Below are 18,023 nucleotides of genomic sequence, written 5' to 3'. Positions count from 1 at the left end.
GCACAAATGGAGCATGAAGCTAATGTGATTGAGACAAGCAAAGGGGCGGGTAGTGTATCAGGAGAAAAGTGATAGGAAGTGGTGGTTGAGAGTGGTTTGAGGAAGGACTATATGAATGCAAGTTAGGCTCAGTTCTTAATGTAGTAAGTAGCCACTATAGACTTTCAGGAAAGGAAATGGCATTCATAAAATCTGTTAGTGAAAAATTAACTGTATCTAAAAGCATTTGTCCTAGCTTCAGTCCACAGCCTGGGGACTTCAGTAGGGAGGAAGTTGTGACAGCTGTGCTAAGAAATAACCTGTGGCTGAGACTATAAGCATAATTGAGGGGTGGTTTAGGAGGGCAAGCTGGCAGTATTTGGTGAGAGACTGGAGTGGAGGACAGGGAACATTAGAATTACTACAAGGTCTCTGGTGTGGAGGGTCAGAGTTGATTTGGTGTCGTTTCTTATGATGGGGAGGCTGGGCTTAGGGAAGCAGTGATGCTGCATTGTTATATATGTTTTATTGTGCTCTCATTCTGTGGAAATTGTAATCCAAGTATGGTATGCATGATAATTATCAATGACTGGCTAATCTTAACCTTGGGCAAATCTGTTTCTATTTGCTTCTTCAACTATTAAAAGGGGGGAAATGACTCCTGGCCCACAGGCATCTTGGTGAAGACTTTACTCTTTGGAAATGCTTTTCTGATGGAAAGTGACAGATATTTTTTTTTTAATTTTTTTCAACGTTTATTTATTTTTGGGACAGAGAGAGACAGAGCATGGACGGGGGAGGGGCAGAGAGAGAGGGAGACACAGAATCGGAAACAGGCTCCAGGCTCTGAGCCATCAGCCCAGAGCCTGACGCGGGGCTCGAACTCACGGACTGCGAGATCGTGACCTGGCTGAGGTCGGACGCTTAACCGACTGTGCCACCCAGGTGCCCCATGAAAGTGACAGATATTTTCATGACACATTAACCTAGGAGTTGAGCAATGGAGGGACTAAAGTCAAATGAGACTAGAAGGTGAGACAGATTGGTAGACAGGAATTTTGAAGCTACAACTGGCTGGGACATCAAGGTTAATATTATCTTCTAACCACTGCTTTTTCTCTCTCTTATGACCCTTTTCCCTTTCCCAAGCAAAGTGTCATGTGATCAGAAACTAGGCCTTACCCTTCCTTTAAAAAAGTGGCATACTGCTAGGTGCGCCTGGGTGGCTCAGTTAAGCCTACGACTTCAGCTCAGGTCATGATCTCACAGTTTGTGAGTTTGAGCCCTGCGTCAGGCTCTGTGCTGACAGCTCAGAGCCTGGAGCCTACTTCAGATTCTGTGTCTCACTCTTTCTGCCCCTTACCCAATCCCACACACACATACACACACTCTCTGTCTCAAAAATAAATAAACATTAAAAAAAAAAAAAAGGAAAGTGGCATGCTGCTAGTTCCTTGTCGTTTTGGAGGGGGAAAAATCCCATTTGTTTCCTCAGCTGGGTGATTTGCTATGATGCCTATTTTTGTGAATGATATTTATGGATTACCCCTTTCCAGACAATTGCCTTGGAAACTTATGTAACCAGACCCTAATCTAAAAAGAAGTCAGACTGAAGGTTATAAATGTTGAATGTGTCCAAAGTTGAGTTCCTGTTTATTGGAGGAGAGCCTGGGACCCTTTTTGCTAGGTTACCTTTCTCCTTTGCTGAGTCTGAGCACTTGGAACATTTTAGTGCTGGCCTGCTGTGACTTACTGCCTAGCCAGCAGCTTAACAGATGCTTGAGCAAGACCACAATATGTCTCTCAGATAATTAAACACTGGGGCTATGCACAAGAGGACAAGTTTTTTTATGCATCAATTATGGGGACATTTTATCATCAGCCCCTCATTTCTACTTTCTCAATACAACGTAGTAAACTACGATATTTGAGAATCCTTATTCTTTGCCCTTTCCTACTCCCCAAACCTGATACAATGCAAGTTTTCATCATTGTCATCCATGTTAGACAGATCTACTCCATTTCAGTTGCAGGAAATATTCTTAGTAAACATTTACCTAGTGTATTCAACAGCAATCAGGCCATTGATGATAATGTAAAAGTTTATTAGAACATGAAGAGAGAAATTACCTACAAGTAATTCTGGAGTACTGGCTACTAGGAGCCAAATGCCTCATAGGCAGAAATTCATTGAATAGCATGCATTTATTATATGTTGGCTGCCAGAAGTTTAAGCACTTGAGCTCAAACTTGCCATTAGACCCTCCCCAGCATGCGGGCCACCCACCAGTTGCAAGGCATAATTACACGACAGATAACCCGCCCTCCTTGGTAACAGTATGGATATGGGTAGTAACCTAGCAAGGGTTCACAGACACGGCGGCAGTAGCGGTTGCCTCGGCGGCAGTAAATACAACAATAACCTCTCTCATCCAGCATGGGGTCAAATTCTATTCCATTTTCAGTCTGAAAGAAGAATAAACCGTGGTTGGAGGGTAAGGTTCACTAAGAAAAGGCCCACCAAGCAGGGAAGGACTATAAGACTACATGAACTGGGGACTGGTGAGAAACTAAATTCCTTAGTCTGATCAAGATTGATCAAGATTGATTATGAATGAGCCCCTTAGGGATTACAAGTTTCTTAAATATTTTTTGTGAAAACAATGACCATGCACCTTTTAATGACTTAGATCTAAGGGGTAGTGAGTTTTTTGAGGGCTCTTTGCTATCCCTCTAACAGAGTGACATGAATGTAACTTACATAGTCATTTATTGGAAGTTCTCCCTCACTTGCTTGTCTGGCATGGCGGGTCTTTTCCACCTTCACTTGAGGGACCACCCACTGCTCATTTTGTTCAATCCCTTTTTTTTCATTGGTAGGAAAGTGAAGATCTTCACCATCCTCCTCAAAGTCTTGTAACTCTGAAACTAAGGGAATAAACACAAAGTTTTGATGCACCTCCTTCGCAAATGGTTCCCAAAAGAAGTCTTTGGGTTATGGTGTTGGGAATAGAGATTTTCATTATCTTGTCAATGCCATCATTTAGGCAAGCATGAACCACTTTTCCAAACTCCTTCAGCTGCAATTATAAAGAGATTTCCCCCCAAACAAATCTGACTATTCCCATGTACGCAGATCTCTTCTTTGCTCATTTGGCATTGAATACTTACTGTTTGCCTTACTAGCACCCTAATTTTAAAAACCAGGAGAGGGGACTTAGGTGTCTCCCAACAATGATTTTACCTTTGATAAGTGCTGAGTAAATATTTTTTGATTGCTGGATTTGATTTAGTGCCCTCTGTCTTCCCCTGCTTTCTCCTCTCTTTCCTGTCTTAAAATGTTTTTTTTTTAATTTCTATTTATGAATAATCCTCCATTTACAGAAGAGTTGCAATGATTGTACAGAGTTCCTATATACCCTTTATCCAGTTTCTCCTAACATTAGCATCTTAAATAACCTTGGTACAATTATGAAAACTAAGAAATTAGCATTGATACAATTCTATTAACTAAACTATAGACTTTATTCAGATTTCATCATTATTTCCATTAATGTCTTTTAGAAAAAGAATGTTGAAGCAGAAGTTTTAGCATCCAATCCAGAATATCACATTGTCTTTAGTTGCCTCTTTTTTTAAGCTGCCAAAAAGTACCAATAGCTTCTTGGTTTGGTAAGAGTGGTCTGTCTTGAATAAATAGTAATTTATTCTGTCTAGAATGAGGGAGGTCAAATTCTATATTAGCTGTGAGGAATAAGACGTCCAGAGACCTTTGCCTTTTCTATGAGCTGATTGGAAATTGAGAGCTGACCTCTTCTACTGTGGATCTCTAGCCCTCAATTACTTTTATAGTGATTCCTAAAACAGCCACAAAGAAATTTGTATTACAATGACTGTCCTGTCTTCTGGGGAGAATGCCACCAGTCAACACAGAGAATCATTCTTGTGACAACAGAAAATTGTTTTGGCTTCTCTCGTCTGTTCTTGGGTTGGGTACACAGTGGTTTGAGCAATAGTCTGATATCTCAACTGCAATGAATATAGATGTGCAAAGAAAGATTAGTTTTTTGCTATCACTAGTCACATTAGGGTGGCATTAACTTTGCTGGGATATTTAAAAGCCTGTCAGCATTTATTTATCTGATTTATAACTTGGCTGTGAGAAATTCCTTCCTCCCTTGGTGGTGAGCATATACAGTTTCATCTAAGATACAAGCTGATCATTTGTGTTCCTAGAAATGTAGTTTCTAAATGATGGGAAAATTAACCTGTTACTGACTTTGGAAAGAGGAGGAGGAGAAGGAGGTCATACCTGCTATTAGAGTGGGATTGATCCAATACATGGTCACATTATTACAAATTTCCAGAATTTTGGAATTTTTCAGAAAGTCTCGGTTTTCAATAGGCTTTTCTGCTGGGACCCAAATCACAGACTGTTCAAAAAAAGTGGTGGTAATTTCTTCATTCTGAGAGAAGTTCAGGGTGGGGATAGGCAGAGAAATTAATAAAATGAGTGAGACATTATGGAATACTGGAAAACACTCTATTTTAAGTTTGGATAACAATTCCAATCCCAGGGCTGTCTGTGAACTAGCTGTGTATGTGCATACAGTAGGTGCCTTTGAGAGAGTTAAAAATTGATCCCTCTCTCAGGTCTAACAGTAAAGCTAGTCACTGTACCAGGAGTTTGCTCTGCTACCATTTCACTTACAGTTAGGAAGGTTATCCATCGTTTTTTCTGGGCCTCCCACTGGGCCATATATGTTTTAATTGGGCTTCTGGAACCCTGAGTGATTTACATTTGTTTTTGCTCTTTTAAATGGATGTTGTGAGTGCCTGCCTTGTTTTAGGCTTGCAACTAAGATTGCAAGCAGGATTTGATCTCAAGCTGAAAAAACTCCTATAATCCAAACTGGTGAGATCAATTAAATAGCAATCGAACTTACTATTTTGGTTTTACAAGATTTGCCTGTTAATGGTGGCTAGTTGTAGTGTGAAAGATGTCTTTTTTTGTGTGTTACAGTCCAGTCTTTAGATTGTGACTTCACTGGCCTTACCGTTGTTTTACTCTTTTCATTCTAGATGCTTAGAGTTTGTCTCACAGTGTATTTTTCTTTAGGTAGCTTTTCTTATATTGTCAAGAACACTGCCTTCTCTTCAGTTTCCTTGTATTGGAAGTAGTTGATCTATGTACCTACTTTCTTACTCACTTGTCTTTTGGGCCTTGACATTTCCCCCTACTCTTCAAAATTTTTTTTTTAATGTTTATTTATTTATTTTGAGAGAGAGAGAGAAAGACAGAAGGAAAGAGAGCAGATGGGGGATGGGCAGAGAGAGAGGGAGAGAGAGAATCTAAAATAGGTCCAGCACCGACAGTGTGGAGCTCAATGTGGGGCTCAATCTCATGAACTGTGAGATCATTACCTGAACCAAGATTAAGAGTCAGACACTTAACCACCTGAGCCACCCAGGCACCCCGACATTTTCCCTACTCTTAATAAGGCTTTTATTTTTCTTTTTTGTTTCTTTCTAGCTTTATGATTTCAGTGTTTTTATTAATACGTTCTCTGAAATATGGCTTTCTATAATTTTTCCCTAGTTATTTAAAACTCTCAAGTCTTAGCTTCTTCAACTTTGAGTCTGTAAAGACCTTGGGATGTGTTGAAACGGATTGTAGAAAATGAGGTTGGTATGCTGACTAGCTTTGTTAGCAAAATCAGGGCTATTTATATACCTGCTCTGTATGTTCAGCATGCGCAAACCATAGATACAGTGGTGAGAACAGAATAAGAGGGATTTTGTCATCCAGAACTGCAAACTTAACTCATAAAAAATCTGTAGCCTGAATATATATAATTGAAGATAAAAGTAATCTCACTATCATGAGATAAATACTTATGTTATTTAAAAGATTTGGCAAAATTAATTGAAGAATAAATTAGGGCCAAAATGAGACATTATGAGCCTTTGCCTTTATCTTTTTCAGAAAAATAAATCCTGTTGTATTAGTTCAAGGTTTTATTGCTGCCTGGCCCTACTCAAATGTTTACATTATTTTCTGTAAAAAAAAAAAAAGCAACATGTACTGCCTTTTTCTCCTATTGACTCTCCCTTCATCTTATCCTTGCCTAATTCCTAATTAGGCAGTAATTCCTAATATCCTGGAAGTTGTTCTGTTCCTCAGATGCATTGAATTTATGCTTTTTTTTAATCACCAAAATTTTTCACTACCATAGACCTTGAGAACACAGTATTGTCTCTGGGAAAGTTTCTTTTTTTCCTTGGAAATTCTAGTAACAAGGGTCTGTAATTTCCCTGGCCATAAGGAGACCAGTGGCATGTCTGGGGGAGCCAATGACAGTTCTGAGACTTGGGTAAAGGAAAGGATAAAGGGCTCCCTATCCCACATCACCCCCCAAAAAATAGAAAAAGGGAAGAAAAAAATAAATGGGTAGATGAGAATTAAAATAGAAAGAGCTATGTAGGAAAATAGTGAAAAAATGGGGGAGAGAAAGAAGAAAGAGGTCTTTACAGTACATAGAGAGGCCACTGTGCCATTGCCATAATTTCATTTTACATTTGCCAGTTAAACACTAAAAGAAAACCAAATAAACCAAACAAATAATTGTTTCTTTCTGGCTACAGTGGGAATATGCTGCCACAATATGGCTTTAGCTAAGGTTCCCCTTATTCCTTCACTGATAGCAACATACTTTAGTTACAGGAGGAATATCAGGAAAGCATTAAGAGCCTCAAGGGCTTTAATGATAGTTGTGTTTTAGTGAATAATCCTCCATCACCCACTAGGTTTTCAGGGGCCATTTAGTGATTGCACCAGTATCTTAGGTTGCCTTACCTTGGCCTGACAGTATGTTTTCAGAGAATTTGTTATTACACTGCGGTTCTTACCTTCTTTGCTTTTGCCTTTCTTAGTGAGGTTAAATGCAGATTATTTCATTAGCAGAGTCTAGCATACAATGGTAAAGTGAATGAACAGGAATCTTTTAAATAGGTGAATGCCACAGTGTTATAAAAGCGGCAAGGGGGGCGCCTGGGTGGCGCAGTCGGTTAAGCGTCCGACTTCAGCCAGGTCACGATCTCGCAGTCCGTGAGTTCGAGCCCCGCGTCAGGCTCTGGGCTGATGGCTCGGAGCCTGGAGCCTGTTTCCGATTCTGTGTCTCCCTCTCTCTCTGCCCCTCCCCCGTTCATGTTCTGTCTCTCTCTGTCCCAAAAATAAATAAACGTTGAAAAAAAAAAAAAGCGGCAAGGATCTCAGGTGGCCTTGGGACTTTTCTTTTTAAGACTTTATCTTTAAGCAGGATTGCTTTGGTTCCTCTGGCTCACACATCTTACTAGAAATCTTTGGTTTAGAAGCAAATGTACAGAATGTTAATGGCTACCCAGGTATAAAAGTATAGTGTTGCTCCTAATAGCATGAACTTTCGTTTTTCAAAAGGCCCAAGTTCAAGATCCCAATCTGCTCCTCACTAGTTGTGTGACCTTGGAAAAGTCACATTTTGGTTCTGAACTCAGTTTCCTCATTGGAAAGTGGGGATAATAATAGCACCTCTCTGTAGGGTCATTGTAAGCATCAAATGAGAGTAAAGCATTTAGTACAATGTCTGGCATATAGTTAACACCCAATAAATGATGGCTTTTCCTACCACTATTAATATTCTTACTTACTTCATCTATTTCCTCCTCTGGTTCAGAAAATTCAGGAATCACTTTAATCTGAGTTTTGATGAAGCATTTTTGAAGACCTACAAAGTAGATGCCAGTGTAACCCTATAAACAGACAAAAAAATAGACCTTCCTGAAATAGTGACAGTTAATGAGGTCCATGATCTATTAAGGCCCCAGGATGGCAAAATTTGAATTCAAAGGGAAAGCTTTTGTTTTACAAACTCAGTGGAGGCTAAAGGCTATTTTTTAACTTGACTCAAATGTTCTAATATTTTAAGTGGGAAACCTTGAGGGGTGAAATAACCAACTTACATTTTTAAAGTCATGTACTTCCAATGTTTCATCAGTACCATTTCCACTTCTGAATATTTCAGTTCTGGTCACTGGATCAATTTCCATGTAAATCTTCTTCTTCTCTCCATTGCTGTAGAAAGTGTGCTCCATGTCATATGTCTGGAAGAACAGAGGAAAACAAGCTCTAAGATACTCAGTGTGTCCCTTCATAAGACACTTTAATTGGGTAATATCTGGGGCACCTTCTGTTTCTGGAGCCTTTGTGGTGAGGTGCCATCTCAGCAGCTTACCATTGGGAATTCTCTGAGACTCAAGATTAAAGTGAGGTGCTTCTTGGCACTGAAGCTGATATGGGGATCCTTTCAGAGCCAGTATTTTGTATTCAACCCAAGTTGCTGAACTAATCACTAAAATTCCAACATTTTTTCTTGGCAGCCTTGATTAAATAGTGAATGATATTTTTGCAAACCAGCCTGTAAAGTATTTTTCCCTTATGTTAAGCAGAGGGATCATGTAAAACTGCTGCTGCTTCTTTAAGTTACCACTTCCCTTCCAAGTAGTGTTCACCCCCTCTCCCTATGAAATTCATTAGGGGCTGAGAAACAGATTTGAACACATGTAGAATGCTTAGGTATTGCTCTTTATCTCCTTATCTAACCAGGACTTTAACATTGCCTCAGCAGTCTTGGGTCTTTTTTAGAATCTGAAGACCATTCTCCTCAGCCAATATTAGGTAATACTCTTATCTAACCTCAACTGCTTCTTTTCCTTCCATTTCGACTCCAGGATACATTTATTGCCTTCCCCTGACCGTCTCTTTTATGGGCTAACTAAACCCACTCAGTTTATTCCTGAGTTTTGTTTTCCAAACGTAATTCAGTTGGCTTCAAGTATATTATACTTGAATATATGTAGAAATATATTATACTTGAATATATATAGAATTCGACAATTGTGTCAAGTTCCCTGCACTAAGTAATACAGTATCATACAAGAATAGTGCCTTGAAAAGGATTCTTTATCAGGTTGTTCCTGAGTGGTTGAAGCAAAACTCCAGATTCTCTCTGGCTGTCTACAAGAGGTAATTTTTTCTTAGGACCAAGAGGACCAGTCCCATCAAGTGTCCCAGTTTAGGAGTAAGCCCATTACCCATAACTGATGACATATTTGCAGCTAGAAGCAAATAACAAACCTAAAGTAATATGCTACCTGTCACAAACCAAGCCAGACCTGATGGTGCCAGGTGGAAATCTCTTATTCCTGTTGTTAGGATGCTTCCTGCTATCAAGTTTTTTCCTACTTAGTTTTCCTTACAAAAAACATTTGGTAAATGAAAATTCCCCTAAAACAAGTCATTTATAGAGCCAGTGTTGCTTTCTAATGATATGGCTTCCAGTGACAGAAGGCCTTTTAGAGCTTATACTGGGTTGGGATGCTTTTTAATGTCTGCGGGTGTCTGTGACTGAATGTTAGTTTAACCTGGTCAAATTCTCCCTAGCTCAACTAGAAAAAGAAGTTGGAAGGGTTTGTAGAAACAATGTTGCTTCAAGTGTTAAAAGTCTTTGTAGCTGCTGAATAGGAAGCAATAATGTCATTTACCTCTTTGTAGCTCTGCAGTGCCTTGGACAGGGTCAGTACTTAAGTACTGGGTATACTAAATTAAATATTAACTTTACAGCATATGTTTTTCCCACCAGGGACAAATTCTCAGCTTCATAAAGAGATTTTAAACATTTGCAAGGTCTTTTAAGACACCATACTTTAAAGGGGGAAGGAAAATGGTATTTACAACCTTCCAGCAACTGCAGAGTTAACTCAGGAATTCTGGCCTGGTTTGTGACAGGTAGCAAACAAATTCCTTTAGGCTTGTTATTTGCTTCTAGTTATAAATATTTCCTCAATTTCAGCTCTGCAGGCAGCTTGAGAAATGTCTACCTATGGCAAGAAATTGAACTCTAAGTAGGCCTGACCTAAGTAGAGGAGAGAGGCATCTACTTCAGATCCAGTCTTGTCAGATCTCCTAAAGGGAGGGAATTTTTTTAGAAGTACTATACATTGTTGAGACAAATGTCGACACTACTAGTCATTGGGGGTGGGGTGGGGTGTTTGTTTCATGAGCAGCACCACTGATGGATTATTGCATGGAAAAATGAGGTTAGAGACTAGGGGATGTTGGAATGCTGCCTACCTGGGCAAAAGAAAAAAATACAGGCTGTATTTTCAATCATTGGTAGAAGACTATGGAACCATACCGGTGACATTTAGAATTTCAGTGTACTTCTGTGGAATGACTTTTCCTGCACTGTTGGCAATGCACTTCACTTGGACACCTTGCTAGATGAAAACTATTGGAAACTGCCAAGCTCAGCAGATCTTGATTACTTTCAACATTCCTTCAAAGAGGTTTTTTGGGTTTTTCTTTGGTTTGGTTTGATTTCGTGGGAGAGAAGGGGTCCATTCTGATCACATTCATTAACCAGATTATTGGCTTATTTTTAGCAATGATAGGCTGCTAAATGGAGTGGGATCATAATGACTTCATTTACGTGTGAATCCTGGATAAGGGGTAGGAGTGGGAAGCTATATATTCACCCAGATGGAATTCTACTATCGGAAGTATCCTTTTGGAACAAACTGTCCTTGTCTAGGAAGATGATGCTGGTGGCCCACTTTGGGCTGTTTGGGGATGGGTTTGAGCAAATCCAGACATACTGTCTCGCCCAGGTCCCTGTGGAGCACATTGCCTGGGAAATGGCTATGCAAGCGCCACTGGCCCATAAGAAGACTGAGCTCATGCCTTTGGCCTCAGAAGTACTTTTCTCTCTACTAAGCTCAATGGCTCAGGGGCTGAGGGTCTTTCTGGAGATAAAGGACCAAATGGTTTTGTCCTTTCCAGGCACTAACTATAGCAGAGGCAGGATGACTGGCCTGAGAAACGTATGACTGGATGCTCAGTAGCTCATCTCACACTGTCCCCAACTCAGCTTTACTTCAGGAAGGACAGAGCAAGGACAGACTGTGATGAGGACGACACTACTGTCAAATTGGCAAATAGGGAAAGTTAATTATTGGCGTTTCTAGGTTCCCTTTTCTGTTCTTTTCATATCCTGTTTCCTTTGTACTCTCTTAGTCCTTCCCCTTCTTCCCATCTTCCTCTATCCTTTTGTTTCCTGTCTAGACATCAAAGAATCTCATGGCGCTTCAGGTCCCTTATGTCAAAGAAAAAATAAATTTGACAAATGATTTCACACTAAGATGACTGTGATTGGTATTTATCTCTTTAAAAAGTGGAGTGAAATACTTAAGTCAAAAGAATGAATTACTAATGATGGATTTTAAGCACAATGACACCAGGAATAGGAAATATTTGAGAGGCAAGGGCATCCTTCCAGCACCACTCTGATACGTTCTTATTCTACCCACACATAGGTCTCATCTTAACTGTAAGGACACTGGAGTGGGACAGGGAAGCCTATGGAGTGGGATATGACTCAGAAGTGAAATGAAATAGATATGTGGTTAAGTTCAGGTGGTGAGAGATGTAAGAAGACCACACTGAGAAAACATGGAGCAAAACCAAACTCATTTCTCTTCCCTGGCCCTTATACATTCTTTCCTCATTCCAGTTAAATCCTCCACTCAGGTACAAATGAGCCCTAACTTCCCTCTTTCACAGTCTTCCATTTCTTGCCTCAGTTTGTGGCAATCTCTGAGATTAGTTTTTGTAAAAAAATACTGTTGCCTCAGACCCCAGTGTGACGGATTGATTTTGGGGGCAAGTGCCTTTAGCCTTTCCTGAAAGGGATTTGAGGACATTTGGCTTAAGTTTGTTTCTTAAAGCCTGTGATTAATCTAGCTGCTCTTCTCTCCACCTTCATCCTTTACTGTTTATGAGGTACACTCTCCAAAGGTGAAATACATGCTCAGAATAGCTGGTTATCAGGTGTTAGGCTGGAAGGAAGGGAAGGGAATGCATTGTACCATTTTATTACCAACCTAGCCTGTGGGAATTAAAGGGCCTCTGGGTATTTCTTTACCAACACAGAGCAGACAGATTGTTTCTTATGCAAAGTTGGACTTCTGCATCTTCAATCACCAGCTCTCAGCCCTGAAAAAAATTGGCATAAGCAGCACAAACATTCCTCTTTTTCAATGAGGAAAAAAAAACATTTCTTTCATCTACAGACTCAAGTTGGCTGGGAAGTTTTCCCATACCCACTATCCCCACTACCCCTCATTCTTATATGCATCTTAAGAATAGTAGAAAGAATCTTTAGACCAGGTTCTAGTCCTAGCCTCAACTCTGCCACTTAAAAGCTGTGTGACCTTGAGCAAGTCACCAAATTTCTCTGGAAGTTCAGTTCCCATCTTTATCTCCCACTCCTTGCCAGATGCAATGTTGAATAGTTGACAAAATTACTTTTGCTCAGATTTGGACTAATACCTATCAGGTTGATGATTGGACTGCTACTATGCTATTATCTGTTGATCACCTGGGCTACTTTCCCTATACAGCTCCAGTCCCACTCTCAGCCTCTAAAAGACAGTTCCCTCTGAGGAGCCAGGTTTTCCTTGTTGGTGCCATGTAAGTTGCTCAGCAAATGCTGCCTGGTAGAATGGAGGGACTAAATCAGAATGTGCCCATTAGTAGCCAGAGTTCTCATCTACATGATTGGTATTAACCTCTTAATAACCTACAGCAAGAACTGGCCCAGTGAGAGCTGCTGTCTGTATAAGGGTGGACTTTCCTTCTGCAATGGTTTGGGAGGAAAATAAAATGAAGAGAAGCCTTCTTTTTTAAAATGCCAATGTGGCACCATCTGGTGAAGCTCAGTCCCTCTGCTAAAGAGATTCCAGGTATAACTCCAACTTTTTCCTTGAGGGTATGAATGCTTCTCCAGACCCACATTTTAGCCACCAAACTGCTGTGTAGGAAAGCCCAGAAAACTCAGGAAAGAGAGTTTTATTCTTTATGTGCCTAGAAGAGGCATTGAAGAAGAAGAAGATGGGTCTCTGGCCAATGCTAGTATTAGAGAAATAGGCACAGGAAAGCTAGATCCAGACTTAGCAAGGAAGTGCTTTTTCTGAACAAAGGATTTTCAGCATACGATGATATTGAGCTGGCAATCCTGGGTGATGCTGTCTTGATTATTTGCAGTTGAGGTGGGGAGAAGGCAGAAGGATGCCCACAAATCCTTACCACTTCTCTTCTCATACTGATAGTATGGAGGAGTTGTGAGGATACCCCCAGTAATCTTGAGTGCTGTGTGGGCCTTAGGATTTACAGTTTCTAAAGAGTCCTAAAGTCACCAGGTAGTTCCTGGATATGGTAGGAAGGGCAGAATTTCATTTATTTAATTTATTATCCTTTTGCCTCATCTTACAAAGGATTGGAGTGGATAGGTTACAAGGTTTGTGCTACATCTATAGATTGTTGATATAAGGGCTGGGATTTTTATGACTTGCTTTCTCCATGTTGGATGAATTAGCTGGGGAGTTGGCTTCTAATTGTTTCAAGTTAAATGTGTAATGCAGGGAACTTTAAAGGAAGAATGTTTCTCTAGGGTATTGGCTTCAAAGATCCTTGGGCAGTCACTGCCTAGAAGTGGAGCTTCACTGTGATGCACTCTCAAAATCTCTGGGACTTAATAGGTACCTTCCGTTTGGCTGAGAAAGCTGAATACAAGCACTTGATGGTCTGGCTTTCATTCAGCTTAAGTGGCTCCTATATGTGGTTGTGGGTTAGGGGCCTGGAGCCTGTAAGGGAGTGCAGCTGTTCCCCTAGGTTTAGTCCCTTTCATTTCACTTCATTTTGATGCTTTTCACTTTCTGGAGTGTGTGTATGTGTGTGTATGCATTTGCACATGCATGCATGCACATGTGTTTATGCCTGGGGTGTGTGAGGAGAGGGAATCAAGCATGGCTTACTCTCACTTTGGGATCAAGCATCTGGGTCTTTTGTACACATCAAGGTGGGAGGTAATGGAAGGAGGGGGAGGACTTACTGGCATGGAAATGTCAACATCAGATGTGAGATGTTAAATAAACACTGTTTATTATAAACAGATGTCAAAAAAAAAAAGAAAAGCAAAATAAAGAGAAGCTATGATGGAGGCTGAAGGAGCAAACACTAAGAGCTTGGAGGAAGCCCCAGGAGAACAACAAAAAAAATCAGTCCATCCATAAGCACAACAAATTCAACAATTCTGTCTCCACGGGTTCCCACAGGTCCCATAGGCTTGTAAAGGAAAGCCCAGAAGAACCTGGGTTTTAATTTGTTAACTTTTGTTTCTTGCTAAGCCATACTCTTTTTTAAAAAAAAATAACATTTATTTATTTTTGAGAGACAGAGGGAGGCAGAGCATGAGCGGGGGCCGGGGGGTGGTGGGGAAAGAGACACACACAGAATCCGAAGGAGTCTCTGGGCTCTGAGCTGTTTGTTAGCACAGAACCCGATGCAGGGCCTGAACCCACAAACCACAAGACCATGACCTGAGCCGAAGTCAGAAGCTCAACTGACTGAGCCACCCAGGTGCCCCACATTTCTTGCTAAGCCATATTCTTAAGGGGAGAGTCTTTGTGCAAGGTGCCTGGATCCTTTTCCCTTGCAAATCTTCCAAGACTAATCTGACTTCTTTTTCCTTCCTAGGATTCATAAGTTAGCTCTGAGGCAGGCTTATTGGCAGTCTCAGCCATTGGAAACATAGATGGTTTCTTGGGCTCTTTGGGAATTAAAGGTAGTGGTGGACTGAGTGAAGCATCCACATCTCCAGCTGGTTCCTGAGTTTGCAACAGAGCCAGCTGGGTCTTGTGGTGAAGGCCAGGACTTAAATATCAAAGACAACAAATTACAGCTCCCCACTGGAATGGAGAACAAATAACCTTTGTTCATGGTGGGAAAACTTGACCCAGGGGACACATATTGTCTTTTACCAGATTACCTCACAATAATTTTGTTCATTTCTGAGAACCCCTTTGCTGAAAAGTACATCCCAAGATGGATTACTTCATCCCAAGATGGATTACTTTATTTCATAGCATACTTGACCTCTTCTGTGCATGCACTGACTAGGTTTTAGTTTTGGTTTGAGGAATCACAGGATTGCTCCTTATAATGCATTAAGAAGAGAACTGAAGTGAGAAACAAAGATGATATGATATGGAAGTAGAGGGAACCATGGGCCCTGTTAGTGAGTTTGACACCTTGCAAGATAAAAGCAAGGTCCCACTTGTCATTTATAGTACTGAGGCAAATAACATTGAACGTTTAGAAAAACACATAAACTCTTTCAAAATAGCATTTGCAGTACCAACAGTCACAAAAAAGGCCATCTGACCCACTGTTTAATCAAGCTTGTACAGGTGGTCAAAAGCGCTAGCTACCTACCACACTCAGTTAAGTACATTATGGCCATGGAGAACAAAAGGGTTTATTGTCCTCTAACTCACCCATAATTGTCAAAAGGACCCTATATTCAATATGTGAGGCAACACATCACCTAGAGAATTAGCTAAATGGTAACAGAATGGGAATGGAATGCATTTTGGCGCTCTTATTCATTTTCTGTTTCCTTCCTGATCTCTATTTCTTTGCCCACCTTGACAGCCTGAATATAGGTGGCTTCTCTAGAAAGATATGTGAACAGAAAGTAGTTCAGAAGCAGGGCACAGTGCAAGAGATGAGATGAGATGAGACAGAGAGAGAGAGAGAGAGAGAGAGAGAGAGAGAGAGAGAGAGAGAGAATGAGAGAAATGGCTAACTATAACCATTGGGTGATGCCTGAAATCCATTCTGGAACAAGGTGCAAATAAAAAAGCAGACAAAGATGGACTGGTTTGCTTTTCATTCTCCCTCTTACTTAAACTTGATAAGGTAGACTCTAGGACTAGATGAAAGTGGATATGACAGTAAAAGTGAAGAATCCTTCACTATGCCTTATTTCTCTGTTTTCTTTTGGACACTTGTGTAGTTAATTTTCTATTTTCTCCCCACTGCCTCTCCTTTTTCATCAATCCATACTCTTTTCTGTCTGTTCTTATCACTCCTTTGGCTCCCAGTAGCCTATGTAAACCCATTTTCTTCTTATCTTTCATCCCCCCTCCTGGATATGTGCCTTTCTCTTCCTACATTTGTTATCAAATAAAAATTATGATCTCATTATAACAAATTAATAGCAACAGTAACAACAACCCACATGCAGAGAGAAAAATGTGGCAAAGACATAAAACCATCTTCACACCTTGTAGCTTATACATTTATTAATTCTCTCTTAAATGGAAATGGTTAGCATGAAGGGACCACTTTCTTTGGGTCACATCTAAATTTGCCTATTGTGTGTGAGTCTGGGTATAACAATAACACTAAGGTACACAAATATCAACGACAATGGCCAGTCAGGTTTACCAAATTACCCTAATATCAGAAGTTTTCTGAGATACCTGTGATTAATGACTTGGTGTCCCTTGTTTCTACCTTGTGGCATTACTATCTCATGGGTCAGTGACAATTATGGCTAGTGAGGAGCAGAAAAGTGCTGCTTTTTTTTAAGTCATAAATGCATGTGAAGTCAGGTATGAGAATTGCTTCTTCTGAAAAGGTATTTTCTGCCTGACCTCAGAACAAATACATTAAGTCAGAAACATAATCCCTGAAAATCCTTTGCTGCCATTTCTGGTGATTTCTTTTTATGTGGTTGTATATTACTTTTCCATCAACTTCTGCCCAGATAATTGAAAGGGAGATGAAAAATATTTTTTCTTACAGTAAAAAATTTGCTTCTAGTAGGAGTCTTAACTTCTTAAACCCAAGCATTATAAAAGAATGGCTAATTCTACTCTTATCATTATTAACTGAAATGCAGAAAACAAACTTTCCTTTACCAAAATAATTACACAAATGAAAGAAAGCAAAATCTTGATTCAGTTCTTCATAAAACCAGAAAATATATGCAAAAGGGACTTAATGATTTTCATTTTCAGAGTAATATACACGTCAAGCACTAAATTCAATCAAACTCAAAACAGAAGCATTAGATAATATGTGCATTTACTTACTTTTTTGGGTGTCTCCGGCCAGAAATGTTTGCCCCCCCAAAACAGGACAATTAGAGTTAGGGCCAGGATACCAAACACCAATCCACAAATCTTAAGTGATTTACATATCTTCTTGGATTTAAAAGCTTCTGCCTAAGAGAGAATAAAACAATACACAACAGCTCTTAAAATAGCAAGCCAAATTCAAAATCACCTTTGATTTCTCTTTTTAATGTTCACATTGCGATACAATAAATCTGTGAAACCATGCTTCTGCTCAAAAGGGAAAAAATATGAATCAACTTACATTTAGAATGTGACAGTCCTCACAGTTCTCTGGAGGATTCTTTGCCATGCTCTCTCAGCGCACAGTACTCTTTTCCTGCTTTGAGAGGACTGAGAGACCACTGCTGAGGTGGAGTTGCAAGTGAGTCAGCTAACAGATGCCAGAGGAGAAGCTGAATTTATATGGCTCAAATATGTCATACCAGAGCCTGAGGTAACCCAGGGGGCTCCTGTGCTGTGATTTGTTACATAGATATACCCATATATGTATATAACTTCTGTGCACAGAATTCCATCCTGATTGGCAAAGACAGAAGGTTGTAATGAAAACTATTGTCCTGGGGGTTGGTTTGGAATGGGACCAAGCCTAGGACACATTGAAATGATTTTTCACTATGAACTTAAAGTATCAGTGGCAACACATGCTGCACACTCCAGAAATAAGCAAACAAAACAAAAAAAAAGGAATGAAGTCCTGATTTCAATTCCATGTGATTTAACAAATATTTATTGCAGGAATATTAAATGTCAGGCACTGTACTTGGTGTTGGAAATTCAGAAATGAATAAGAGACTGCCTCTGCCACTATGATAAAGTTCTTTGAGGACAGAGACCAATATGTTATCAACTAATTTTAATTAAAAACAGGGTTAAAAGATTACTTATAACTTTTCTCTCTCTCTTCATCCTAGCTCTCTGATTATTTTCCTTTTCTAAATCCTCTTCCTCAGTCTGTTCCTTAATGT

General features: G+C 40.0%; 1 protein-coding gene across 2 annotated transcripts; it reads right to left on the bottom strand.

Annotated features, from left to right (window-relative positions):
* Window positions 1-2,063: 2,063 nt before the first annotated feature.
* On the bottom strand, window positions 2,064-17,435 carry TNMD (tenomodulin). 2 transcript variants are annotated; one of them, XM_004000699.5, is made up of 7 exons: window positions 17,300-17,435; window positions 17,014-17,145; window positions 7,978-8,118; window positions 7,666-7,767; window positions 4,292-4,445; window positions 2,741-2,907; window positions 2,064-2,445 (listed from the first exon to the last, which is right to left on the bottom strand). In XM_004000699.5, exons 1-7 carry the CDS (start codon window positions 17,345-17,347, stop codon window positions 2,236-2,238), a joined length of 954 nt encoding a protein of 317 aa, XP_004000748.2. In that variant the 5' UTR covers window positions 17,348-17,435; the 3' UTR covers window positions 2,064-2,235. The 2 variants fall into 2 exon arrangements, with proteins under 2 accessions (XP_004000748.2, XP_023105044.1); XM_023249276.2 differs by lacking the exon at window positions 7,666-7,767.
* Between the last annotated feature and the right edge of the window lie 588 nt (window positions 17,436-18,023).

The sequence above is a fragment of the Felis catus genome, chromosome X, assembly GCF_018350175.1.
Source record: "Felis catus isolate Fca126 chromosome X, F.catus_Fca126_mat1.0, whole genome shotgun sequence".
NCBI classification, from domain to species: Eukaryota; Metazoa; Chordata; class Mammalia; order Carnivora; family Felidae; genus Felis; species Felis catus.
Note: the sequence above shows the minus strand (reverse complement) of the source record. Positions and strands in the feature narration are given on the sequence as shown.

Excerpts from the sequence above, each read along its gene's own strand:
- TNMD (XM_004000699.5), bottom strand. The coding sequence starts at position 17,347 with ATGGCAAAGAATCCTCCAGAGAACTGTGAGGACTGTCACATTCTAAAT. Across the intron at positions 17,146-17,299 it reads AGGACTGTCACATTCTAAAT|GCAGAAGCTTTTAAATCCAA; the intron begins GTAAGTTGATTC and ends ATTCTCTCTTAG. Across the intron at positions 7,768-7,977 it reads AAGTACATGACTTTAAAAAT|GGTTACACTGGCATCTACTT; the intron begins GTAAGTTGGTTA and ends GTCTGTTTATAG.